Source organism: Dermacentor silvarum, chromosome 11 (genome assembly GCF_013339745.2).
Source record: "Dermacentor silvarum isolate Dsil-2018 chromosome 11, BIME_Dsil_1.4, whole genome shotgun sequence".
In the NCBI taxonomy this organism is placed as follows: Eukaryota; Metazoa; Arthropoda; class Arachnida; order Ixodida; family Ixodidae; genus Dermacentor; species Dermacentor silvarum.
This window is the reverse complement of record NC_051164.1, coordinates 89188224-89214318: the sequence shown is the minus strand read 5'-3', so window position 1 is coordinate 89214318 and position 26095 is coordinate 89188224. Positions and strand designations below refer to the sequence as shown.

General features: G+C 46.1%; 1 protein-coding gene across 1 annotated transcript in view; it reads left to right on the top strand.

Annotated features, from left to right (window-relative positions):
• LOC119433457 (ephrin-B2a-like) overlaps positions 1-26095 on the top strand; it is a 713964-nt gene that overhangs the window by 77205 nt on the left and 610664 nt on the right. The window contains exon 3 of the mRNA XM_037700666.2: positions 24583-25088. Coding sequence (XP_037556594.1) covers positions 24976-25088 — 113 coding nt within the window. The 5' untranslated portion in view covers positions 24583-24975. The remainder of the gene's footprint in view (positions 1-24582; positions 25089-26095) is intronic.

Genomic DNA, 26095 nt, shown 5'->3' with positions numbered 1-26095 from the left:
AGATGTCTCAGAGAACTGATCTGTCTGTCTGAAAAACGTTATTTCAAGTACTCGGTGGAAGTCTCCGGGCCACCTCTCACACTCGCTAGGTGGGCTCCTCCTTACAGGAGCCCATTGGGGACCGCCGCGGCTTGTGCTCGGTCGACCAGGACCTTCTGGCTCGTCAGGTCGGAGGAGCCGAGCAGGGCTGCCTCCCAGTCCTCCCGGGTGGGCTTTGGTTTTCGTGCGAGGTTCGGGGTTGACTGGCACGCCCACACCATTCTGAAAGCGGAAACCAGTTCATCTTTACACTTCATGTAAACGTGAAATCTCTGCCGTTTGGGGTCCGACCAGGGAATCAGGGAAACTGAAAGCGTTTCATACAACTCCTCACAAGGGGGAGGAAGAAGAAGAAGTTTGGTTCGACACAGTTGCACTGCTGTCTCGCTCCCGAGTGTTCTTGATTTTTTCGACGTTTCGTCAACCAGAATTGTCGAAGACGTCGGACGACTCGCCAAGATACCTTCCCTACCGGAGGCCGGGGGCGCCTTCGCCTCCCGCCGCTTCGATAGGACCCTGCAGAAGAGCCCGATCTGGTAGCAACGGGAGCTCCGCCATGACTACGCCTGACCTGACACCGGGACAGAGGCAACCAAGTGACCCTGAGAGCAACCGTGAATGTAAGAGATATAAAGCTACAGAAACAGACGACGAGTCTACGCTTATTGATGACTGTGACATAGCTGACATCACAGATCTGGACGATGAAGGCTTCAGGCTTGTGCGTCACCGCAAGGAGAGGACCGTCGGAATCCCAGTGATTATTACACCTGTCACAGAAGGAGCCGACCTGAAAAAGGTGAATCCCATTGCTCTGTCTACGGAAATTGAAGAAATTCTTGGCGCATCGCCAGTTAGGAGCCGATTTACTGCTCAAGGGGCGCTACTCCTAGATGTACAGACAGAAGAACATGTGAACGCCCTTCTCAGTTGCAAGTCAATCTCAGGGACTGCAATCTCAGCACGAGTGCCAAATTCGTACCTACAAAACACTTGTATTATTAGAGGAGTGCCTAAGTGGTACACTGACGAGGAACTGTTGAACTACCTAAAACCACAAGGTGTTTATCATGCAAGGAGAGTCACGCGACGCGTCCAAACTTCCGAATCCGAATGGGAGTCCAGGCGAACCAGCACCGTGGTTCTAACGTTCGCTCCGAACACAGACCGCCCAGAGAAGATCAACTTGGGCTTCACAAGACACGAGACCATTGACTACGTTGAGACACCACCGCGGTGCTTCAAGTGTCAGCGCTATGGACATGTGGCCAAGTACTGCCGTGGTGATCAGCGGTGTAAGAGATGTGGAGGACCGCATGATTTCAAAACATGCACGTGCAGGGAGAACGTTCTTTGTGCAAACTGTAGTGGTGGTCATCCAGCTAGTTATAGCAAGTGTCCTACGCGGGCAGCGGCAATAAAGCGAAAGAAAACGTTTATCTTGGGGCCAACAGCAAAGGATGAGAAGAATAAGACGAAGAAAAAGACGGAGAGTCGCAGAGAGTCAGATGACATCAAATGGAGTGAAACTGATTTCCCAAGCCTGAAGCCTCCTTCAGGAACCCAGAACACAGTGGTGCCATTGCGCAGCGGACCGGCTAAAGCAGTCAAATCAGTGAACAGAGACCCCATAGAAGAGAAGACTGCTGAACAACCGGAACAGCGCAGCTATGTGTCTGCACTGCAGCGACCCCAATCGCGTTACGTTGAAAAAACACCACAGGAGGACTGCCAACAGGTGCTACGTGCTCTCTTCAAGGCCCTGCGATCACACATAGAGAAGATGCCAGCGAGCTCGATGAAGGACATGCTCGAAGTAGTCCTGGCTCTCGAGTCAGTGATTCTAAGCTCTGCCTCTTCTTAAAGCACCAAACAATATGGATGTGGTCAGGACACAATGTTCACCGTCTCGCCCAAAGGTGCCACTTATTATGCAATGGAACTGTGCGGGTCTTGCGTGCCATTTACCTGAACTGTCGCTTTTCTTACGCAACATGCCTGTGCCAATATTGGCCCTGTCCGAGGCTGGTCTTCCAAGTTCCAGATCAATTGCTGGTTACGTCGCACATGGAAACCAAAGTATTCCGACATTTCCGAATGGAAGCGCCACGCTATATGTGAGACGTGAAATACCGCATTACGTTCTCCCAGTTCAAGACCTTTGCAGCAGTGCTTTGGAGGTTACTGCTGTACAAGTGCGGCTGGGAAACCGAAGCCTCAGCGTGGCATCCGTGTATGTAAGCTCTCGCCAGAAGGTCTCGATGGGAGAGGTCATAAGAGACCTCTGCAGCCGCTGCCCGGCTCCGAGGATTATATGTGGGGACTTTAACGCACACCATACTCTTTGGGGCGACAAGGTGACTGATGCACGTGGGAAGCAAATTGTGAGTGCCTTAGACACTGAGGGACTCTGCGTGGCGAATGACAAACAACCAACGTTTTTTCGACCACCGGCCTCTTACAGTGTCATTGACTTGACATTATACTCAGCAGACATCCTCGCATCGTCAACGACGAGTAAAGATAGAATGGGTAGTGACCATTTTCCTGTCTTCGTCAACATTGCTGGATATACAACCAACGGCCGAAAATCCTGTCCTGTGACGCATTGGGATACATACAGGGACGGCCTAAGTGAATCATCTGGAGACCTGTTCGCGGACATGCTACGTAGCAAGAGATTAGCTACCGCTGAGCTGAAGCTACCCGACCACTTTCCCGCTCCGGATCTAAAGCTAAAAAATCTTTGCGCTGCTCGTAGAAGAGCGGAACGGAGGCTGATGAGGACGAAGGGCGACCCACCAATGAAGACAGTATACAACAGAATTAACGCGGTGATTCGACGTTACACGAAGAAACTAAGAAGAGATCAATGGGCAGCATTTTGTGCAAGCCTATCGGTCTTCACGCCAGTTCCAAGGATATGGTGGGTCGTTAATAACCTTGCTGGAAACTTTCGACCAAACAAGCCATTTGAAGCCCTAGCATTGAAGTTAGGCAAGACGCTCGATTGTCTTGCGAATGCCTTTGCTCAAGTATACTCTTCTGGAAGGTCAGCCGGCACAACCAACCCGCCTCCGCCGCTATCGTCGTCTCCGATGGATGCTCCTTTTACACTGAGAGAGATGGAGCTAGCTATGAGCAGCCTCCGACGTCGCTGTGCGGTGGGACCTGACCGCATAAGTAATCAGATGCTGACGAACCTACCTATTGAGCAACGACGTGACTTGCTGGCATTTTTTAACAAAGTGTGGGCTAGAGGAGATATCCCACATTTATGGAAGGTAGCATGGGTGGTACCGGTTCTGAAGCCTGGAAAGAATCCTGCAGCTCTGGACTCATACAGACCGGTATCGCTGACCTCCTGTGCAGCGAAGCTAATGGAGAAGATGGTGTGCACAAGACTCACTTGGTCTGTCGAGCAGGGTCGAAAACTACCGCCGTGCATGACTGGGTTTCGCCAGCGTCTAAGTGCTCAAGACAATGTGCTAGACCTGCTAAGCCACATAGAACATTACAGTGCGGATGGCCTGTCGACACTTGCTGTTTTTATGGATATTTCCAAGGCTTACGACTACGTGTCTCCAACAGCCATCATCAGCCAGTTACAAGTTATAGGCGTCACGGGTCATCTCTTGCACTTCATACATACGTTTCTCAATGATCGCCGTATCAGAGTCCGTCTTGGTAACACTTTGAGCGATGAAATAGGTATATTTCGCGGCGTGCCACAGGGAAGTGTTTTATCTCCCTTATTGTTTAACATCGCCATGGCTAGCCTCCCAAGAGTACTAAACCATCGAACACCAGTGAAGATATCTATATATGCCGATGATATCTGCATATGGGTCTCCGGCTACCAGCATCGGCGCCTCGCACGAATAGCCCAGGGAGCAGTAAATGCCATTCAAGGCCACTTGGCAACGCTTGGACTATCACTATCAGCAGAGAAATCATCATTCATACTATTTCCTGGAGTTAAAAGAAAATCTACACGCTTGAAGCTGAATATGGACGGATACCACATTCGACAAGTCACCAACGTCCGATTTCTTGGCGTTACCTTGGACCACAGGCTAATCTGGCGCCGCGCTGTTGACCACGTTGTGGCGTCATCGTCACAGAGGCTACATGTGCTCAAGCGAGTCGCTGGCATACGCTGGGGCAACCACCCGACATCGATGCTACGGCTACATACAGCGTTGGTTACCAGTCGGATCCTGTACCAGCTACCCCTGATGTCACCCTCAGATAGCCAATACGAGCGCTTAGAAGCCATCCACAGAAAAGGTATTCGACTTTGCCTTGGAGTCCCTCAGCCAGCGTCGAACAAGAAAGTGCTCTACGAAGCTGAGTCACGCCCTCTGCGACTTCAGGCTTCCCAGAGTCTCATGATCCAGTTACTACGATTGAGTGAGTCTACGCCCGGGAAAGCCCTGTTAAGACGTATAAGTAACAGGCCACGGTCACATTTTTATGCAGCACTGAACACACTTCGCGTCTTAGGATTGCGCTGCTCGAGACAGAGGGAAAAGATAGAACCGCCCTGGACATTCGAGGACATCACATGCGACTTAAGTATACCACGATTGCAGTCAAAGAGCTGCATTCCATCTGCAGAAGCCAAGTCATTAGTCCTACAACATTTGCACACGACTTACCCGAACCACCTACAAGTATACACAGATGGCTCTGTCAAAGTAGACGAAGATCGCTGTGCAGCTGCATTCTGTATTCCCTCTCTGAGGTATACATGGTCTGGCCGTCTAGACTGTATGGCCTCGTCGACAGTTGTAGAAGGCGTAGCAATAGCTTCTGCGCTGCGCAAACTAAAGTCTCTGCCTTCGCAGAAGGTGGTTGTCCTTACGGACTCAAAGGCCGCGTTACAACAACTATACCGTGGTCTGCCATCCACCAAGTTCCCACGCAAATCACTAGCCCTTGTGAAAGAACTCAAGAACAAAGGCTTCACGGTAAAGTTTCAGTGGATTCCCTCCCACATTGGTATTACTGGCAACGAAAAAGCTGATGCGCTTGCATACGCAGCGCTCTATCATCCTCCCAAAATCAAGGCTCCAAAGAGTAATCAAGTGAAAAAATCGGACATTCGAAATCACTTTGGGTCGCTTTGGGTTCCACCACATATGCCCTGCGTAACCAAGAGATTTCATCGAGAGGAAGCATCACTTTTATATCGAATCAGGACAGGATCTGCTAGTACACCGGCCTGGTTATTTAAGACGGGACGAATCAATTCTCCGAACTGTACGGCATGTGACGAGACAGGAGATATTGAACACTTTCTGTGGTCATGCCAGCAATTCCAAGTTGAAAGGGACGCTCTCCTGGAGAATCTACAAAAAAAGGACCTTCCGCATGCGTGCCTGCAACACCTTGTATTTCCCAAGGGATCAGTTATAGCCCGCACAGAAACTTCACGTCTCCTTATGGAATTCTTAAGAGAGACTGGTTTGATGGACATATGGTGAAACCATTCAGCGATATTGTAAGAGACGCTCAGGCGGAGCAATTGCCGGCCTTGATCGCCAGGCTAAACCCGCCTGTTGCTACAATCCACCACCACCACCACCACCACCACCTCACAAGGGGCCGAAAATGAGAGTATTGCCAATATAATTTAACCACTAATTGCCCCACGCACATACTTCAACAATTTCCTACGTATTGTCCCTAATATTCCCAACTTTAGGCTTCAAACTACAAACTTCGTGAGTTTGTTTTCTTTCATGAAACCGTGAAAACAACAAGCATCTACCGTTTTTGAGCGCTTCACAGTGCTCACTCTTTTCCCGTTTTTGTTCCCCCCTTTCTCTTACTCCTGGTGTAGGGTAGCAAACCGCACGCTCAGCAGTGCTCACCAGCAAACAATGGTCAACCAGCAAACTGGTTGCCCACCCTGCCTTTCGTGTTCTTGCTTTCGCTCTCTCTCTCTCTCTCTTCTTTAACGTACAGGTTTGCCAGTTTCGCCAGAAGACGGAACACTGAAAGCGATAGCAGGGCTTCGCGCTGCGCTGATGGCGTCTCAGACACGCTAAAGTGATGAGCAGCGTGCGAACAGCGTTGCAGCTCGATTGTGCACGAGATGACATCGAAGAAAAACCGTCGGCGTTGGCAGTGCAGGCAGCGATTCAACGAGAGCATCCAGTCGCGTTGTATGGCCCCTGTGCTAGTAGTCACTGCTTGAACCTATATAGCGCTCTTTTTTCTCGCCCGACAGTTCCACGTTGACTTTCGAGCAGCGGCCCTTCTTTTTGTGTGTCAGTAATTATTCCGGAATGTTCGGGTACATTTGCGTTCTTTTTCGTACGGGTGTTTTTTTTTTTTTTAAATAAATGTTCTTTACGAGTCAAGTCCTCGGAGTCCTGTGTGTACTCGTATTTTTATGTAGATATTACAGTGAACGAAACAACTAACCCTTCGGCTTTATTAAAGCAGAAAAATGACTAAGATATTGTTTGGGCGCAGGCTCTCTTTCCTTTTATTCTTTTTATACCGGCAACGTATAACCCCCCCCCCCCCCCCCCCCCATCGAAAAATATTTCTGGCTACCCCACTTGTGCTGCCGCTTAGAATTATACCTTCGTTATACGCAACCCGTGATCGTGGCCGAGGGGATACAGCATCGGGCATGCTGAGCTCGGAGACGCAGCTTCGGTAAGGATCAGTGCCGAAGTTTCTTCCAGTTTTTAATAATGCGAATAGCATTCATTGGGTACCACATGCGCTTTTCGGCGACTGATTGTCTATGTCTCGAACCGTTTTCCCGCCAACCTGGATCACGGGGTACGTCGTATCTCTTTGACGTCGACAAGGGTAACTGGGGAAGCGTGACTGGGTATATGCACTCGATATATGGTTTTTAGTGTGTTTATGCGCATAGCCGTGCCGTGATTGAATTTTTACAACTATCTCACTTTTTTTTTTTTTTTTTTTTTTTTTGGGGGGGGGGGGGGGGGGAGTTGGAGCGCGCTTGCACGGTGATGTGTTGCGCTTCTGATCAGTGTCGACAGATGAAAACGCGCGGTTTTCTGGGAGTAAACTTTAGTTTCAAGTTAGCGCTCGTCCTGTCTGGTGTTCCTTTTCTTCTGTCCCCGTTTTCTTGCGCTTCAAGTTGCAAGTATGGCACTCGATATGTACCGCTCTTCAGTGAACCAGTTTTGCGCCGCCTTGGAGCACCGGGTATACGTGCCACTCGGTCTGTGCTGCTGTTCGATGAACTTCTTTTGACGCCAACTTGGCTAACTACGTATGTGCACTGTGAATCTGTCGCTCCACAATGACAGAAATGATCCTCTAAATGTCTCCGATGCTCAGCGGAATTGAGCCCCGCGCCACGCGTGGTCTTTACGGCAGCGCCGTTAGAGGGCGTAGCGCGCGCAGAGGGAAGCATGAGAGCGGAGCCCAGCAGCATACACGTTTCGGCATTGGCCACACGGCACGTCGTTACATTATTTCAACGTTAACTGCATTAACCTCGACATTCATCGTGAGACAGGTTCTGTCAGAATTTTCCCTAACCGTTTTCGCGCCAACTTGGGCCGCTCGGTAGTCCATGGTCTAGTGGGCAGGTAGAGCATGTGGCTGCCATGACAGAACCGGTTTTGAAACCAACCGTCGGACCAAAATGGGCAACTGCCGCGTTTTTCAATGAACCTCAAGCGCTCAAACTGGACGGCGACGTGCAATGTCCAAGTGAGGCCGAACGTTTCGGAGGCCTTCGCTGTAAAAGCACGTTCATAGTCCTCCGAGTCTGCGTTTCAGAAGACGCCGATCGCCGACACTCCACGACGTTTTGCAAGCTGTAAACGCACGTTTGGCAAGCTGTAGACCGTTTCCTGTCAAATGCTCAGCAGGGTATCACCGCGTTCAACGTCTCGGCGACGCTTACGGGGCAATTAAGCGTCGTTGTCTCGCTAATAAGGAGCGCCTCGCCTGTGCTCGCTAATAGGAACGAGGCTCTCGCGTCTCTTCTGCCTCCGTTAATAAACAAAGAATGTTAACCCTAACCGCCTCGGGGTTCTTTTCTCTAGAACCCGGCTTCTCTTACCCTTTCGGGTTTTGAGCGCGCCACACCGGTTTCTTTAAAGGAGGCGCCGTTGATGCGAAAGCTTCTCCTTTCTTGCGACAGCTCTCAAGAAAAACAAAAACAGAAGTGTCAGCGAGCAGTACGAGTTAATGGACTCTGCCACACCGTTACTGAGATGATAAACTCGCGCTACGTCTATATGTATGCCCTCGGGCAGACGAGTATACATGTCTGCGCCGGAAGTACTTGCAGGGTCTCGGTAGGCTCGATCTGTTGGCTCTTGTTGTGGAGAGGCTGGACTTTCTAAAATGGGCCTTAATTCTGCCGTTCTTTTTTTTTTTTCGGCAACGCGACGTGAAATGAAGCCGCCGGGGCGTCCGAACATCAACCTCATGTCTCCGAGATGGCGTATAGTCGAATGAGGATAACGGGGGACTGGATATGAATTACGAGCGAAACATGTCTCCAGTTTCAAAGGGAAAAGGTTACGATGTATCGGTGTACCTGTTGTACTGAATGCAGGGCCTTACTCGAGTCTCCGTCTGTTTTTCTCAATGCTTCCATGCGCGCCTCAGCTTTAGATCGGAGCACATACTCGGCGATTTTAGTGTGTCGAGAATATAAAAAGGGAGACTAAAGAGAAAATATAAATTGGGCTGTATTACTAAATTACATTTGTTAAATTTGTAGATTGGAAAACGATCAACAGAACCCATCTCACGATGACTGTCGAAGTATAATGCGTTTAGAATTGAATCAATACAGCGACACAGCGTATTCCCACCGTCGAAACGAGCTACGCATGAGGCGTGTACTGCAGCAGACGCCTCTTTCGCGCTTTCCTTAGAACACTCGGCGCCATCGGGCGCCGCCGCCGCGAAACCTGTGCGTGGCCTCCGAAATGCACGGCGTCGGGCGGCAACCGGGCTCCTCTCTCGTGTTCCTTTCTGGGCAAGCTGCGCCACCTAGTGGCCTCCGAGACGGGAAGCGTGGCGCGCCGGCGCCTGCGAACGTTGACAAAAAGCTCCCTCTCTTGCCGCACACCCATCATATTTATTATGAAAGTCGATCTTCGAATCAGTGCGGCTCTCAGAATAAATTATATGCTTCATAATCATCATCATCATGCTCAGTTTTGTCACATTTTTAGACTGCTCTATGTTCGGGATAGGCCCACGATAGAGGTTATAGAAACAGACATGCCCGATGCGGAAAACTGGCGGCGACTCGCCAAGTGAGGCACTGTTAAAAAAAAAAAAAAAAAGCCACGTGCCGTCACTGTGAGATGAGACTTGATCAGCTCGAAATGACGCGAAAGTGAGAGACCGGTGGTGATGCCGCCTCGAAGTGCAGCCGTGACGTCGTACAGCGCAGCCCTGACGCACAGTGCAGTCGGGACGTCACGAATTTTGACGACACGACTGTGCCCGATCACTATACAGTGTATAGTGCATCTTTACCGACAAAATATTCGCCAAGGGCCCGATCGTGTCGTGTCGTGTGTGCGACACGACACGATCGGGCCCTTGGCGAATATTTTGTCGGTAAAGATGCACTATACACTGTATTCTAGAAAAGCTAGAGAACAGGACTTTGAGAGAGTTTCAAGAGCTTTTACTGCACACTACAACAGCCCAAATGCAAGAAAATGTTTTGAAATCCGCGACGGTCCCACTGATGTATACCGGTACTGTGGTTTCGGCACGCTGTTCAACAAGTGGACGATTGTCCCTTCTTTTCTATTTTTTTTCTTTCTCTCCCCCCCCCCCCCTTCTTTTTTCCAGCAGTCAACGTCTTCTCGTGAAACTAACGAATATTGAGATTTATTGTCGAATAAATATGTTCCGTTCCCTCGTCTTTGTTCGCTTAGATACTAGGGCGTTGCGCTGCTCAGCTCAAGGTCGCAGATTTAATCCCAGCCGCGGCGGCCGTATTTGGATGGGGGAGATTTAGGTGCACGTTAAGGAGCCCCAGGGGGTGAAAATTAATCAGGTGTCTCCCACCACGGCGTGCGTAATAATCATATCGTGGTTTCGAGCACGTAAAACCCCGTACTTTAATTAAATAATTTCTTTCATCTTACGCAAGCATCTACCTTGTGTCCCATCTAACGTTGGCCTAGCTGTTCAAAGACAAATACTACAAAAAGACAAAAAAGACACACTACAAGATACGATTTTAAGACCTACGGTGTTATGTCGTCAGAGGCCTGGTGACCGAACATCATACGTCTTAAAATTGTATCTTGCACTGTGTTTCTTTGAACAGCTTACCTAACGTTAGCTGGGACACCATATATAACTGCTGCACATAGCGAACGCTCTTAGAAAGTGGGACAAACAAGTCACTGGGCTATTGGAAAGAGTAGTGAGCAGAAACTTCGCGTTGAATTCTCTTAAGAATGGGAAAGATGACGCATTCACTTCTGTACGAGAGCCGGTCTTCCACTACTCCCAGTTTTAGAAGATATATATTCATATTCTTCCTGTCTCTACTTTATTCTCTCTATCTCTCTCTCTCTCTCTCTCTCTCTCTCTCTCTCTCTCTATCTTTCACTCGATTCAAATGGTAGCTCGCCAAATGAAGCGAGGATAACGACGATGCATGCTAGGGCGGGGATGGGGTGAAATGAAGAAGCGAACTTTAAACTTGCGTTGAAGGAGTTTCTGATTTCTCGGGTGATGCAACGCTTTGTGTATGCATACCTTGCGCGCGTAACACACAGAGTTAGTCGCGAGCTTCTTCCTGCTTTTTTTTTTCTTTTTTTGTTTGTTATTGTCCAAGCTGCAGCAACGTCCACGCATCCGCTTGCCTCGTTATAAAGGCTCAGGGCAAACCACGCTTTCATCTTCTATCGTTTGAAACGCTCACTTTTAATTGCTCCTCATGGCTAGATTGTAAGCGGAGCGCTTCCTATAACGATGGATGTCCAGGATGTGCTGCGTTTTTGTTAGCCCGGAACAGGAAGAAGATAACGATGCCTCGTGCCTTGTATTGGGTATTATACATGTAGTTCTCAGCTGCCGAAAGCCGAGCATCGTTGATGAGGGAAGAAAGGTGATCGCGCTGACGAAAGTTGTCAAGTTTAACCCCGATGTATTTTGTGCTATCGCCATCGGCCGAGTTCTACCCCCTCTCCATAGCAACGGGAAGAGGAGAGGGAGGATAATCTATTAGAGGAAACGCAGAAAGGTTGCCCCGAGGCAACAGTTCACTTAGCCGTCTGCTTGTCTCAGACGGAAGGATAGCTATGAGGAAAGATGATGCGGATAGGAAGTAGGATGCGACTGTGTAGCATTAACGTTCGTGTCGGAAGTGCTTGTTCACAGCTTTGAATATAAGCCTGCTTCGCAAGATCATGATGCAGAAGCGCAGCCGCTACACAACAAACCTGAATCCCCTTCATCGGATGAACAAATGAAGATGACGCTCAAGCAGTTGATTGGTGCCTTGCGAGTCCTGCTAGCTGGTGTGCAAACACCTGTTGCTAGGACAGTGGTTCAGGTATGTGAAGCTCTCGATACGGTGCTTGTTGCTGTATAAATGTGCGCAAACGCATTTATTTTATAACCCGTGTAAATCATGCCTACATGTATAAAGTGCTCGTGCATGTCATCCCGTTACCGGTTATACGTATAAGGTGGTCTGAGGCCTAATCAGTGTATGCTTAGTTTGTAGAACACATTCGCGTATGGACGTACAGGCGCCGTATAACTGTATTAGTCTGGAATAAACTGAACATTGCATTGAATTAGCATTCTACTGGTGCTAACATACGGGACAGAAACTTGGAGGTTAACAAAGAAGCTCGAGAACAAGTCAAGGACCGCACAAAGAGCGATGGAACGAAACATGTTAGGCCTAACGTCAACAGACAGGAAGACAGCAAACGGGGATAGCCGATATTCTAATTGACATTAAGGGGTAAAAATGGAGCTGGGCAGACCATGTAATACGTAGGATGTATAACCGTTGAACCGTTAGAGTTACAGAATAGATACCAAGAGAAGGGAATCGCAGTCGAGGACGGCAGAAGACTATAGGTGGGCTGATGAAGTTAGGAAATTTGCTGGCGCAAGTTGGAATCAGCTAGCGCAAGACAGGGGTAATTGGAGATCGCAGAGAGAGGCCTTCGTCATAAATATAGGCTGATGATGACGATGATGATGATGATGAGGCTGAACATAGCATGTGCCGTGCATCTATAAGAACTGTGTATTGTGCGTATGCCGTTCATTTGACTGATCACTGCAGTGCTCGGTGCAGTATTTCATTGTCGCTTCATTTTCCCTGTCTCTTCCTAACCCTACCGCAGTTCTGGACTAACAAGCCGGAGACGTGCTTCTCAGGTTGAGCTTTCCACATTTCCTATCATTAGGTTTTTCAATATCTCTCTCTCTCTAACAGAGCCTTGATGCTAGCCCTTACTTCACTGTGCTTCACCAACCGCGCCCCTCATAAAGGAGAACGAGAAAAGGATAAATGAAAGGCAGGGAAGGTTAACCAGGAGCGTGTCCGGTTTGCTACCCTGTACCGGGGAGAAAGGAATTAAAGTGGAGGAAAATATTAACATACAAAGAAAACCAGTCAGAAGTTGAAAATAAAAACAATTAACAAACTCTCCGCCCTAGAATCTACCCGTGCCACAGAGCCGAGCTTGCATGGCATAAGTGTCAACGAGATTCTTTCTTGATTAATTTTGACCTAAGTATACTGCAGCTCCATTAGGGCTATTGTAATAGTGAGGATAACATAACATAACAATAAATACAGACACAAAATCGGTTAATGGCAATTAGCGAATTTCTCGAGACATAGCATGCCAATGTGCAATTTTTAAGGGGGAGAAAACTGTATTTGTACATGTCGGTTCTCCGTTGAAACGTTAAAAGGTTTAGACTGTGAGTGCTACGAATGCAGGGAGGTTCAGTGGACTTATTATTTTTTTTTTCTAAGCTGGTGCAGGGGTGACGAGGTAATTATGCGGTGTGCAGAGACTTTAAGCTTTCAATGTGGTGACATGTGGTGATAGAGGGGCTAGGTTCAGATTATAAGGATTCGAGAACGGCGAAAAGTGCTTGTCCCTATCGGAGATAAAACGCAGAGTTAATATCATTTTTCTGAGAGGGGTGCCTTTCTACTGATGCATATTCAAGGATTGGTCGGATTAGTGTTTTGTTTCTTGGCGGTGTAGTTTCATGACGGAGTCACGGGGGAGAGTGCGTTGAAGGTAGATAAGTTCTTAAAGCGGATTTATTGCATATGACTTCGATGTACTTGCTCCAGGACAAATTATGAATGAAGACAGGTACAACATATTTATATTCAGATAGGTTCAGTAGTAAGGAATTATTGAAAGATGGCTAGAAAATTGAAGGTGTTAAACGCCTAGTAACTCACATCGAGACGGTTTTGCTGAAGTTAGTTAATACTCGTTTGTCAGGTGTCACACCATGAGCAAAAGTGTGAGAATGCGTCCTTAAGAACAACACGATTTTCAGGAAAATCAATGTCATGCTATAGAGCGCAATCGTCAGCGTAGTGACGTATGGTGGCAGTTACATTCTGTGGTAAGTCATTAATGTAAAGCGGAAAGAGAAGAGGGCCGAAGAGAGTGCCTTGCGGTACACCGTATGAAACATGAGCTAGAGGCGAGTTAGAAACTTTATAGTGTGTATATTGGGGATCGATCAGAACGAAACCTGGCTATCCAGTGAACAAGGTTAGGATTATTTAGGATGAGGCTCGGTTTGTACAGTAGTTTAGGACGATCGAACCACAGTGTCGAATGCTTTCGGACAAATCTATGAATACTTCGTCAAACTAGTAACCAAGGTCTAATGTTTTATCATTGTCGTGATTGAGATGAACCAGTTGAGTTATGGTACTGAGACCAGGACGAAAAACACGCTGGCAATTACTTAGTAAATTGTTGCTCGAAATAGTCCACGACATGCTTATACATTATATGTTCTAGTAGTTTGCAAGAGTAAGAGGCTAGAGAGATTATTTATTTATTTATTTATTTATTTATTTATTTATTTATTTATTTATTTATTTATTTATTTATTTATTTATTTATTTATTTATTTATTTATTTATTCATGCTGCAGTCCAAATGATCGCCCAAGTTAATGACAATGCAAGAAAAACATAAAAATATGAACAATGCATGAAAAGGATGCAGCCTATAGCCACGTTACAAAACATCTAAATGCTTGTCTTAGTACAGTAACTACAATTAAAAGAAGCGCACAGTTTAAATTACACGTGGATGAAAAACGCTGTGCCAAACAACGATAGGGCACTATATACAGGGTGTTCACTTTTAAGTTTTACGACATTTTTAGAAATCGGCTGTGGCAGGTAGCATAATTCTTATCATTGAGCTGGGTTATTCGATGAGGCGGACATTAGTAGCCCGAGAAATCAAAACACATATTTAGCTAATTAACAAAAATTTACTAATTCTTAGTTAATTACTTTACGACACATAATACAATTTACGAATTGTAGCCGGTGAGCTTGTCAGGCGTATCCGCTTCGAATGAATTTCCAGAATGACACCAGTTTGGAGATATGCGCTATCAAACACGCGTAAAAATGCACTACTGTTCCACTTTTTTTTTTACCAAAATGCTCTTTTATACATTGAAGCACAAAAGTAACTGGAACGCCCATGTATTTTGCCCCACACTTTGGGAAATAATATCTCGAACTGGTGTCATCCTGGAAATTCATTTCAAGTGGATGCGTCTTGCCATCTCACCAGCTACAATTCGTAAATTGCAATATGTGTCGTATAGTAATTAACGAAGACGTTCATTAGTCATTTTTTGTTAATTAGTTGAATATGTGTTTAGATTTCTCGTGCTTCTAATGTCCGCCTCTTCGAAAACCCAGCTCAACCATAAGAACTATGCTACCTGCCACAGGCGATTTTTTAAAATTCCGTAAAGCTTCGTTTTGAACACCCTCCGTTATATGAAAATACAGGAAATTTCACACAAAAACGAGAAAATAGTTAAAAATATTGCTTAAGGTTGTGCTAGTTTATGGGACAAGTGGTTTTGCAACTCTTTTGTGAAGTTCCTTGATCGTAGTACATCAACAGGGAGGGAATTCCATTCGTTTATAGTATGCGGATAAAAACTATTCATGTGAGAGTTTGTTTTAGCGAATATTGGCCTAAGGGAAAAGTTTTGTCTATGTCTCGTTGTTCTTGCATTAAGAGGCGTTACATAATAAGGCAGCAGAAGCCCGATTATCGGTTGGTAGTTAGCATCTGCTTGTTGCCAGACTTGTAAAAAGGTAGATTTTTAGCACATCGCCAAGAAGGAACACACACAGGTGATAACGACTTGGACCTGTCCACAGGGAGTGCAGAACAAAGAAAACACTGCAAATGTCTTCAGGACCACTGGGTTTCTTACTATCGAGTTTTAACAATAAGTTTAGAACACCATCAAATCACACAGAGAGATCACTAATTGCATACTATACGCCATAGTGGAATGGAGTAACTTCGAAGTTATATTGAATAAAAACGAATTGAATATATGAGTTAATGCCGGATGCAATTATGACAGAATCGTTAGACGTTTCTTCGTTAATTACAAGAGTCGCATATATTAAATGTCGTCGTATGTTTAAAGTTGATGCTAGACGCGCATTTTAAGAACATTAAACATCGCGATGATGATGACCATGATAACTGCAGTCAGTGCAGTAAGTCTTTGCAATCTTAATAAAAAAGAAGTCGTAGTTTCTCCCGAAAGCGAAGCATCAATTGCGATAGCAAATTAGTAGAGAGCTATACGGTGTAAGGAAATTAGTTTCATCGGCTGTATAAACTTGGACACATTCTCTCCCGATACAGAGAGAGAGAGAGAGAAAAGGAGGAAGGAAAGGCAGGGAGGTTAACCAGGCTTAATTCAGTTTGCTACCCTACACGTGAGGAGGGGGATGGAAGAGTGAAAGAAAGAGAGAGAGAAGACACGAGTCTTGATGGCACTTTCACATGCACTAAGGAGCTTTCTGTTGCTCAAAACGTGCTACGTAAAAGTGTTTTTTTTTTTTTAATTTCAAGCGTTAAAGCAGCCCGCCAGTACACGCAAGATTGCCGCACGACTGGCCGCTTGAGGCACTTTGCGTGCATTGGCGGGCATCTTTCACGCTCGAAAAAAAAAAAAAAACTTTATGTAGCACATATTGAGTAAAAGTTTGTTTTTCACAATCGTCTTCATTAACTGTCCATGCCTTCTCGTTTTCTTTCTTCCGTCTAGTTTTCTTCTGATACCTCTTCATCCGGCTCTGTTGGAATCAATGTGAAGTAATGCGTTGCTTATTGGTGATCCTTATTCGATGCTATACAAACACTGGTTTGGTTTGGTTTGGTTTGGTTTGGTTGGTTTGGTTCGAGGAGCTTTATGGTAGCAATCGTAGTGGGACATGCCCTTTCTAGAGGCTTGGTAAAGAACGAGTTCCCCTCCCAGTCGCACATACTGAGTCATTAATTCAAAGAAGAAAGTAAATCAAAGAACCCGTTAAATATAATTGCCAACTTCATTAACAGATTGATATGCTTTAGAGATGCCGGTGAGCCGACATTGTGTGTTCAGGTTTTATGTAGGAAGTTAGTTTTATTGTTACGCAAAGTAGAGGTGGGCATACTTAGTCAGCGGACAAGGGTTATGTAAGCCTGTTCGCTGGTGCTTTTATTCGGCGACTAGTAGCACTTACTGACACTGCAGTGTCCCAAGTTGGCAGTAAACGGCCATAAACTGGCAAACCGCAAAGCCGAGTGAAGAGACGAAGAAAGTTATCGCAATTAATAACTCGGCCATCGAACTTAAAAAGCGGCACAGCGCAAGTGCGTCATATTTTCCAAGCCTTTCGATAACACTGGTAGTATTGAAATCGGCCTAAAATGTCCAAGGTCATTTTTTGTTGCCTCCTTGTGGAACGCAGCTATCTACGTCATTTGCATCTTTTTCTTGGGAAACAGCTAGTTTCAGGAAGTAAGTTATATATTTGCGTTAGCAGCATAGGAGCAATGGTTTGTATATGATACATTACACGGGGCGAATTCATGTCGTTTGCAAGAGTGATCTTCTTGAATTTTTCAAACTGTTGAATACGTGGGGAACTTCACTCTCTGTTATCAAGGAAAGGAAAAAAAAAAAAAAAACGGTCATACTACAAGAGAACGTTCCAGTTTCTTGTATGACAGTGATCTGCGCGATTGATATACTTGTACTGGCCTCCCGCAATGAAATAATCACTAAGCGCATCTCACAGATGTGCGCGACTCATAATATGACCATTTATAAACAGACTGGGAACTGTGCAGTCAACCCTAGCAGAAATTATGTTGTTTCCACTGCACTTCAGAATTGTTCGCTGTGGCAGAGGAATAAGCACAAAAGTATTCTTCCTTTGCAGTCTCAAGTTATAACATTCGCGTGATTTCGAAACGATTTCAAGGTTTCCCACTTACTAATTAGCACTTCCGTCCTCGATAAAGTCCCATTAAATGAGGTTGTTTAGTTTGATTTGGCTGCGAAGATAATCGTTTACTTATGGTTTTCGTGACTTTTTATTTTTACGAAGTAAGACATACAGGAAATGTTTAGTTTAAAATAATAAACATTTGCTCATAAACTTTATTTCTCTGTCGCCTAGGGTTCCGCGCATTCCGCCACCGTTGGAACGGGGCCGCGATCGCCGCGATCGCCGCGATTTGACCCCGCGCTCAGTAGTATACGTAGGAAGCCGTAGCCACTTAGTCATATCCACAGCCATAGCCGCAGCTGAGGGCATCAAATTAACAACACTCATGGGCGAACCAGATAACTGTTTCTGTTGAAGCGGCGCCGTTAGGCAAAATAAACATTGAACACGGAGGTCCGTGAGAGGAATTCAAGCGTGAAATATTGAACGGTTTAACTCGAACCCTTCGGCGGTTTACGGTTCGTTGGAAGAAAGGTAAGAAAAAAAATTGTCAGAAAGGAAACGTCAAAGAGAAAAGCAAACGGAGCACTCGAGCCCGTTGCCCGGAAATGTGGTGTACTTAATATATATATATATATATATATATATATATATATATATATATATATATATATATATATATATATATATATTGTTGATTTTTTTCTGTCAATAATTTACGTTAGTTGCTCCACTTTTCTCAATAACGGTCAGCACTAAAGAACAGAAAGAGAGAGAGAGAGAGAGAAAAAAAAAAGATAGAAGTACAAGACTGCCTGAACTTCTCAAAATTTACGTGGGCTTGCCTAAATCGAGCGAACTGATGATTTAAGAAATATGTTGAATGAAGCGAGCGCAACGTACCGAATATATATTCGATCGTGAACGCGGTTCATGCAAGGGCGCCTGAAAGTTGGGTTTTACGAAGAAAGAAAGAAAAAGAAAAAAAAAATAAGAAAAAAGCCTCGAACAAGGAAATGAAAGTATGACATTCTTTCTTCGAAGAAAATTACCAGGGAGTTCGGTGTTCGAACGACGGAGCTTATTGGGCGCATGTTTCTGCTCATTATACGGAGCTCTGGAACATGCGGGAGACCACCTGTTCTCCTCACTCCCTCTATGACTCACGGGTCGTTTGCGCAGGCGGTTTTGGGATTCCGCAATTATTGGAAACCCGATACACGCGGTGTACATCATGCGACGTGAACCGACGTGGGGGGCGCGGTTACGGGGCTTTCGAAATTAAGTTCCGCTTTTGGCCCGTAACTCCGTATAATACTTCCGCGAGCTCTTATTTTTTTTTTTTTATTTTGTTTCTTTCCCGATCTAAATATCACGTTTCTTGACTATAGAGTATTGAATCATTTTTTCTGAGTTCGGTTTCGTTGCTGTGACTCGTTGTACACTTGCACTTTTTTTTTTTTTTCAGGCTGGAGAATTTGATTGAAGGTATAATATAACGTCAGGGGTTCATGCACGTATAACGACACCTGAATTACCCGCGTGTCATACAGGTAGGCTATGATGGAATGACTCGCGTGTACAAGAAATAGGGTGAAAAGAAAGAAAAAGAAAGTGAAATTCTGGTCTTTCGATTCCTGGTAAGTGGGCGTTTCGTAATACCGTGGACCAAAAAAGTGGGTAACCTGATAGGGAACTGCAAGATAGGGTTTCGTCCCATCTTGAGGGAAGCGCTTAGCTTATGTAGCGAAGCTTCGCAGCAGCGCTATTCTGTGACCAAACGGCTAATGCAGGAGTTGAGGGCTCGGGAGTAAGCTAGTGAGGAAAGTGATCCGGGCGTGATCACGTTTCGAAAATTACGAAATAGTAGTAGAGGTACACTGTTCATTTTTTTTTCGAGTCCTTAATTGTTTCCATTTATGGAGTGTCTTCGCTCTCTCTCGCTCTCCGTTTGGTTACAATTACTTTTTTTGTGTGTGTGTGGGCCTGCTGTGAAGGTTGTAGCTAAATGAATCGACAGTACGTAGCTGGTCAACTTATATACTGTGTCTTACATTTTAGTATATGTTGTGTATAACATATACAGGGGGTGTCCCAACTATCGTGCACCAAGATTTAAAAATATGCAAATGCCACGTAATTGTGTGCAGAACCAATGTAATGTTGTTTACCGTCGCTTGGAGATACTCAGATTGTTTTATGCAGTGCCGCATAATCATATAGTTAGTCTTAATTAATTAATGAACTTCTTAATTATTAAAATTAGATGAAAAGTGTCAATGAGAGAATTGTCAGAGCGACATGAGAAACTCTCAATACAGCTTTATGTTGCTCAATACGTGCTACATAAAAGTGCTTTTCCGAGCGTGAGAGATGCCCGCGAATACACGCAAAATTGCCGCGCGACCGGCCGCTCGATGCACTTTGCGTGTATTCGCTTTGCGGCTTTGCAGACGTTGTCAAAATCAGTGACGTCACGGGAAGGTAGTGCGGGAAATTCACTATGCCTTCGCCACCCGGCTTTCGTTTTTGCGTATCTTCTTGCATACCAGGCCCCCTCCCACTGCAAAAGCCGCTGTCTTAGCATTGTAGAAGAGCAATTTACTGACAGAGCTAATAGTGGTATAAAAGTTACAAACAGGGATACGGTGCCTCAGAAAGGCTTACCTACGTTTCTATAGGTGGACCTATCTTAGTCAAAGATAGGACGAAGATAGGTACCCGCCGTGGTTGCTCAGTGGCTATGGTGTTGGGCTGCTGAGCACGAAGTTGCGGGATCGAATCCCGGCCACGGCGGCCGCATTTCGATGGGGGCGAAATGCGAAAACACCCGTGTACGTAGCTTTAGGTGCACGTTAAAGAACCCCGGTTGGTCCCTCACTACGGCGTGCCTCATAATCAGATCGTGGTTTTGGCACATAAAACCCCATAATTTAATTTTAATTTTTTTTTTTTATGACGAAGGTAGGTCCCCCTATATATCTAAACGTAGGCCAGCCTTTCTGAGCCACCGTATGCCTGTTCGTAACTTTTATACTACAGTCAGCTACTCCACCTGTCGACCCCCTTATTGATGACTGAGCTAATACTAACCTATTTAAATACATAGGAATGGAGAAGTTGTTTTGCTTCGGCAACCACTTTACTCGTTTGTTTTAATGGCTGTTGCATTTAAAGGAAGTTAAAAAATAACAGTAATAGTAAGAAGTGCATTTTAAATTTGTGTCACGAATTTCTAAATAGAACCTTTTGAAAGTCGGAAAATTTGAATAAGGAACTCAGATATCACGTTTACAACTCTGTAACTCAACAATGGGAAAAGAGATCCCAATTCTGCAAGCTCCTCCTAATAATTAATGCATCTGTGGCGGCCAAAATTGATGTATTGTGCACTGCTCTGAAGCGTGCCATTAGTTCTTAAGTACGACTTTTTGCAAAACCTTCTCAAATAGTGTAACAATTTTACTTAAGTGTAATATTTCGTCAATCACATTTGTCTACTGAAGCTTGCTTTAATATATGATGCATTTTACAGAAGTGCGATATCTATTTCAGGGCAGAATAAAAAAAAGGTGGCTGACTAATGGAGTAGCACACGAGGAATAAGGATTATAAACAGGGATAAGGGGCCAGCCTTTCTGAGGCACCTTATCCCTGTTTATAATCCTTATTTCAGGGCAGAGTTAGGCACTCCTTGTTTCTATTTTTAAAACTTGCCGATTTTCGGCAGTGTTGGTAAAAGCTTTCAGGCCCTAAATCAAGATTCTGCTTCCTATATTCGCTAGAAGCTAACTTGTTCCTTCAAACATAATAAATTTAATTCAAATCGGTTCAGTGGTTGTCTCATAAAAACAATTGTGCTTTTTACGTATATGTCTGAATAGGGAAATGTGATGTGGCGCCGAGCTAAAACTTCCTCTTGGCTAAATCGCTTCTGGTTTGCTACCCTGCGATGAGGCTGGCAAGAGGAAACTTGGTGCAAAGGAACATTAGGATCAACTACTGAGCAGATTGGTGCATATTCATCTTTGCGATGCGTCATTTTGAGGCGCCATTGAGGTGTTACTTCGTGTCCCTCAAATTCAGTAAATGTCTTTTTACATCTGCCAGCCGCTGTGGTTGCTTTGCTTAGCGGGTATACGGTGTTCCGCTGCAAAGCACAAGGTCACGGGATCAAATCCCGACTGCGGCGGCCGCATTTCGATTGGGGGTGTAATGCGAAAATGCCAGTGTCCTGTGCATTGGGCGCACATTAAAGATACCCTTGGTGGTCAAGATTGATCCGAAGTCCCCCACTATACGGCGTGCCTCGTATAGTCATATCGTGGTTTTGGCACTTGTAAAACCCCAGAATTAAAGAAAAAACCTACATTTGACTTTAGTGCAGTTTGTGGTTTTGTGTCTTGCGTTTGGTCTTGCGTTTTGTGAATCCTTTGTTAAGACAAACTCACGACAAGAGAACCGATTTTCACCCTTCGTCCCTTCTAGTCTACACTGTAATCTACATTGTATAGTATAATTTGCGTAGTTGTGGTGGTAGTAGGAGTACGTAAAGTCTTCGGACGGCATACTCCTAAGGGAAAGGGATAATTTTTTTTTTGCCCTTTCATGAACTTTCCTCCACTTTTCGGCATCCGCAAAACTGATTTGTCAGTACCTCTTCGTGAAACCTCAATTCACGTTGCGAGTCATTTCGGGAGTGGACGCGTAGAAGTTGGTGGTAGTTGGAAGCACTTGTATATCGGGAGTACTCGCATTGCGTCGCGTACGCCATTCAATAGTCCTGTTCGCAGCTTCCGCTGGTGCTGCTGGAGATAAGGGGATCTGTGTAACGCGCAGCTTAGCTTTTCGCCGTGCTAGGTGTATTACAAATGGCGACCTGGATGACGTCATTGCACACCTCCTATACTTTGCCACGCGTATGAGCAACGACTGGAATGAAATTAGATAATTTTAGTAATGAGTACTTTGATGATTAGTACGCGTGCTGAGTATATCCCGGCCCTCAGCGTCTCTAATAATCTCTCCTCCTGAATAGCGTGCGCATTATAATAGACGGTAACGTATTTAAGCAGTAGGAACCGAAAAGAAGCAGCCCTAGGATTACAATACAAGAGAGCCAGGACTTCGAGTTCTAAAATGGTGCCTGACCTTAATTAGTTTCTAATGCGTACTTCCAGACGTGTGTAGTTTTTTTCTGTCTGCCTGCCTTGCCTGCCTTGCCTTGTCTTGTTCTGTCTTGCCTTGGCTTGTCTTGCGTTGCCTTGTCTGTGTGTCTATATATCTGTCTTGTCTTGTCTTGTATTGTCTTGTCTATTTGTCTTTTCTGTTTGTCTTGTCTAACAGTCTGTGGTTTTTTTTTTCTGTTGACTTTTATTTTCTCTTTGACTTGTCTGTGTTTTTTTACCAATTATCTTGCTTTTGGTTCCCGTAAAGTGAGGTCAAGAGGCTTTCGAGAGAAGAAAACACATTTCAGTTCTGTCGTCGCATTTTCGTTACCCAAGCTCCAATGCTTCGCGAAAAACGAGGTTTTAATCATGTCCTTAAAAACATCTCTGGCTTCATATCAAACATATTAGGCTAGGGCGGAATTAGAACAAACTCTAAAAAGAAGACGGTATAATTCAATCCAGCGTCGACAGCAAGATCAAGATGCCCAGCTGAGTGGCATTCGTCTTCCAGATAGCTTTTATATATTTATTCTTACTTCCACTTTTTCGCTTCTTTGCGCGATATGCCACTCTCGTGAGTCAAAAAGCAACAAGGCGTGATAAAAAAAAAAAAAGAAAGATCACCGCCTCGTTATTCCCGTTCGGAAACGACATCAAAGGAGGCAATCTGCATACGTTCCCGAAAAAAAAAAAAAAAAGCTCGACAACACGCTTTGTATCACGTTTCCGTAGCCTGAGGTATTCTTCGTGTATCGATTAGAGCCCGCTTCTGAATAGGAACACTCCAAGGCACGCGTTGCGCGCATATATGTCTTCTCTGTCGTCGAGCGCAGTTCTACGTCTCTTCAAAGACCCGCGAAAAAAAATGAAGAAAAAGCTGACATTTTGGCATTAAAAAAAAAAAAGAAAAAAAAAAACGCGCTGGCGCCCAGTAGAGCGGCTCGCTGGCGAGCGTTATGCATCAGACCCCAAAACAAACAAGCAAGCACGCGTTCGCGCGCGCGTGCGTTCTTGTTTTTTCCGTCAGATGGCGTTAGCAGTCATCCATTTTGTTTTGCTCCCCCCCAAGTCTATCTGCGCTTCGCGTTTGTCTATGACGCCGGCCGGCCGGCCGGCCGCTGGTCGTTCGAGGTGTGTTTTCCCCCTCGCTTTTATTCGCACTCTCAAGCGAGCCCCCCTCAACCTGCGCCGGGAGGAGAGACGACCGGCAGCGCGAATAATAATAAATCGCAAACCGACAAAACGCACCTCTATAAGAAAACCGAAGAGCGGCCGTTGGTGTTGGAAGGAGAGGAGGTGTAGAGCGAGAAAGATCACAGGGACCGGACGAAGAAGACTACTGGCGCGCGCCACCGCCGCAAAGATCGCGAAAGCAAAACAACGACAACAAAACGCGACAATCAGCGGCGCTACTCAGGCTACTCCCCTCCTCTTCCCGCCCCTCGTGTTTTCTCCGGGACCTTTTGCGTGCCCTCCTTCTCCTCAACCGCCGCTGCTTCTGCTGCCGGTCTCGCCGCTTCTCGGCTCTGGCGTCGAGATTGCCCGCGCGCTCGTCCCATCGGCGCGCTCTCCGAAGTTGGCGCGCTAGACAGAACGCGTCGAGTTCGGATTGTGAGCGCGCGCGCGGGCCGGGCGGTGTGGTGGTGGTGGTGGTGGCGGCGGAGCGTGTAGTCTGCTCCGCAGTTTTCTATCGTCTGTTTTCTTACCGCCCGGGCGCCATCTTACCCTAAGTATCGCCGGTGGCCTGCCCGTGTTTCATACTTGTCACTGCCAGCGCTCAGTTTCTTGATACCCCCGCGTAGCTGAGTTAGTAGTGGCCAGGAAAGGGGTTGACTGTACTCGGCCGCAGCGCTTGTTGTGTTTGACGCGCAGGCACGTGCGCTCATGCGGTGGTTGCCGTCGACCAGGCGGTGCGTCGACGCCGGCGGGCTTCCGTCTCCAAGAAGCGGCGGTGACGGACAGAAGCCTTGCCTGACCATCGGCGACAAGTGTGCGCGAGTACGACGGTTCAACAGCGACAGCGCTCGTCGTCGTCGTGTCTGTGGTGGTCGTCGACGTCGTTCCCAGCTTACCGGTGTGTTCGACTTCGTTTGAGCGGTCGTCTTCCGGATAACTTGGGAGTCCGTGTCTTCCGTCCTTGTTGCTTTCTTTATTGCTGTGTGCGTGCGACGACCCTACACGGAGATCAAGCTGCGTGGAGCTTATTCGTCTCCTGATTTTGTGCGGTGTCGCCGGAGTGATTTCGTATATAGCTGCGGTGTCGTCATGAGGCCGGCTTTGGTGCTTCTCGTAGCGGCCGTTGCGGCTTTGCTGCTGGGTCCGCGACCGGCGCGATGCAAGAAGCTCGTCGACATCTTCTGGAACGTCACCAACCCAATGTGAGTAAGCAACTTCCAATTCCGGGCGTAACGGCCTGTCGTGTCGCGACGGATCGTCTGCTGATTTCCGCGGCTGTGAGCGAACCGAAGCCGTGGCATCCGCAAAACGGATGAATGAACGCGCGTTTATACATAGATGCATACGCTGCGTCATCTTGTGTATGTTGCGACGTTTTGCGCCGTGAGTCGCCGTCTACGGTGTCTGATCGAAGGCGCGATCTGGCAGTGGATCTTTTATAATTTCAATTCACGTTAACTAAGCGTCACTCTCCCTTTGCAAAGCTGGATTTCCTCGCTGACGTGAACAGAATGACGGTTGATTTATTCGCACGTTTTGCTTTGGCGACGTTTTGAATTACCAGGCGTAAATGCCTACGCATGATTTATTGGACTTCCTTTCGGTTACGATAAGAGTAACAGTTCTTCGCTTTTCGTGCGTCAGATAACTCGCTGTTCACGACTTCAGGAGAGCTGCGGAACAGTGACTATATAAATCTAGATGACTTTTTATGAACAAACCAATAAAAAAGTAACTGTTTCCGCAATCTCAGCTCGTTCCTTTTACTTCAAAAATGCCGCTGCCGAGATTTTTTTTTGTTTTTTTTTTGTTTCCATTTCGGTGAGTTCTAAAAGCGCTTGTACTATAAACAGAGGCGCGTTTTGCCAGCTTTCAAAAGGGCAGTCTCGCTCGAATCTCGAAAAGCGCAAAACAGGTTCGTGCTGAAGCTTACGTGCTCGCACGCTCAATCACTTAACGGCTTAAGTTTGAAGGACGAAATTCTCTGGTTGGATTACGAGGAAGGAAAGTTTGTTTCCTCGTCAGGAGATCGCGTTCATACCTCTATAGGCGGAGTTTTTTTGGCTACCTTTCGAACACGCGAGTTTTCTAATCCCGCACGATTCAATCAACCGACAAGGACGCAAAAGAAAAAAGAAATCGCGCGTGACGCTGCCGCGATTCGAAAACAGCGTACCTATATGGTAAACCGTAAATGGATTGCTTCTTC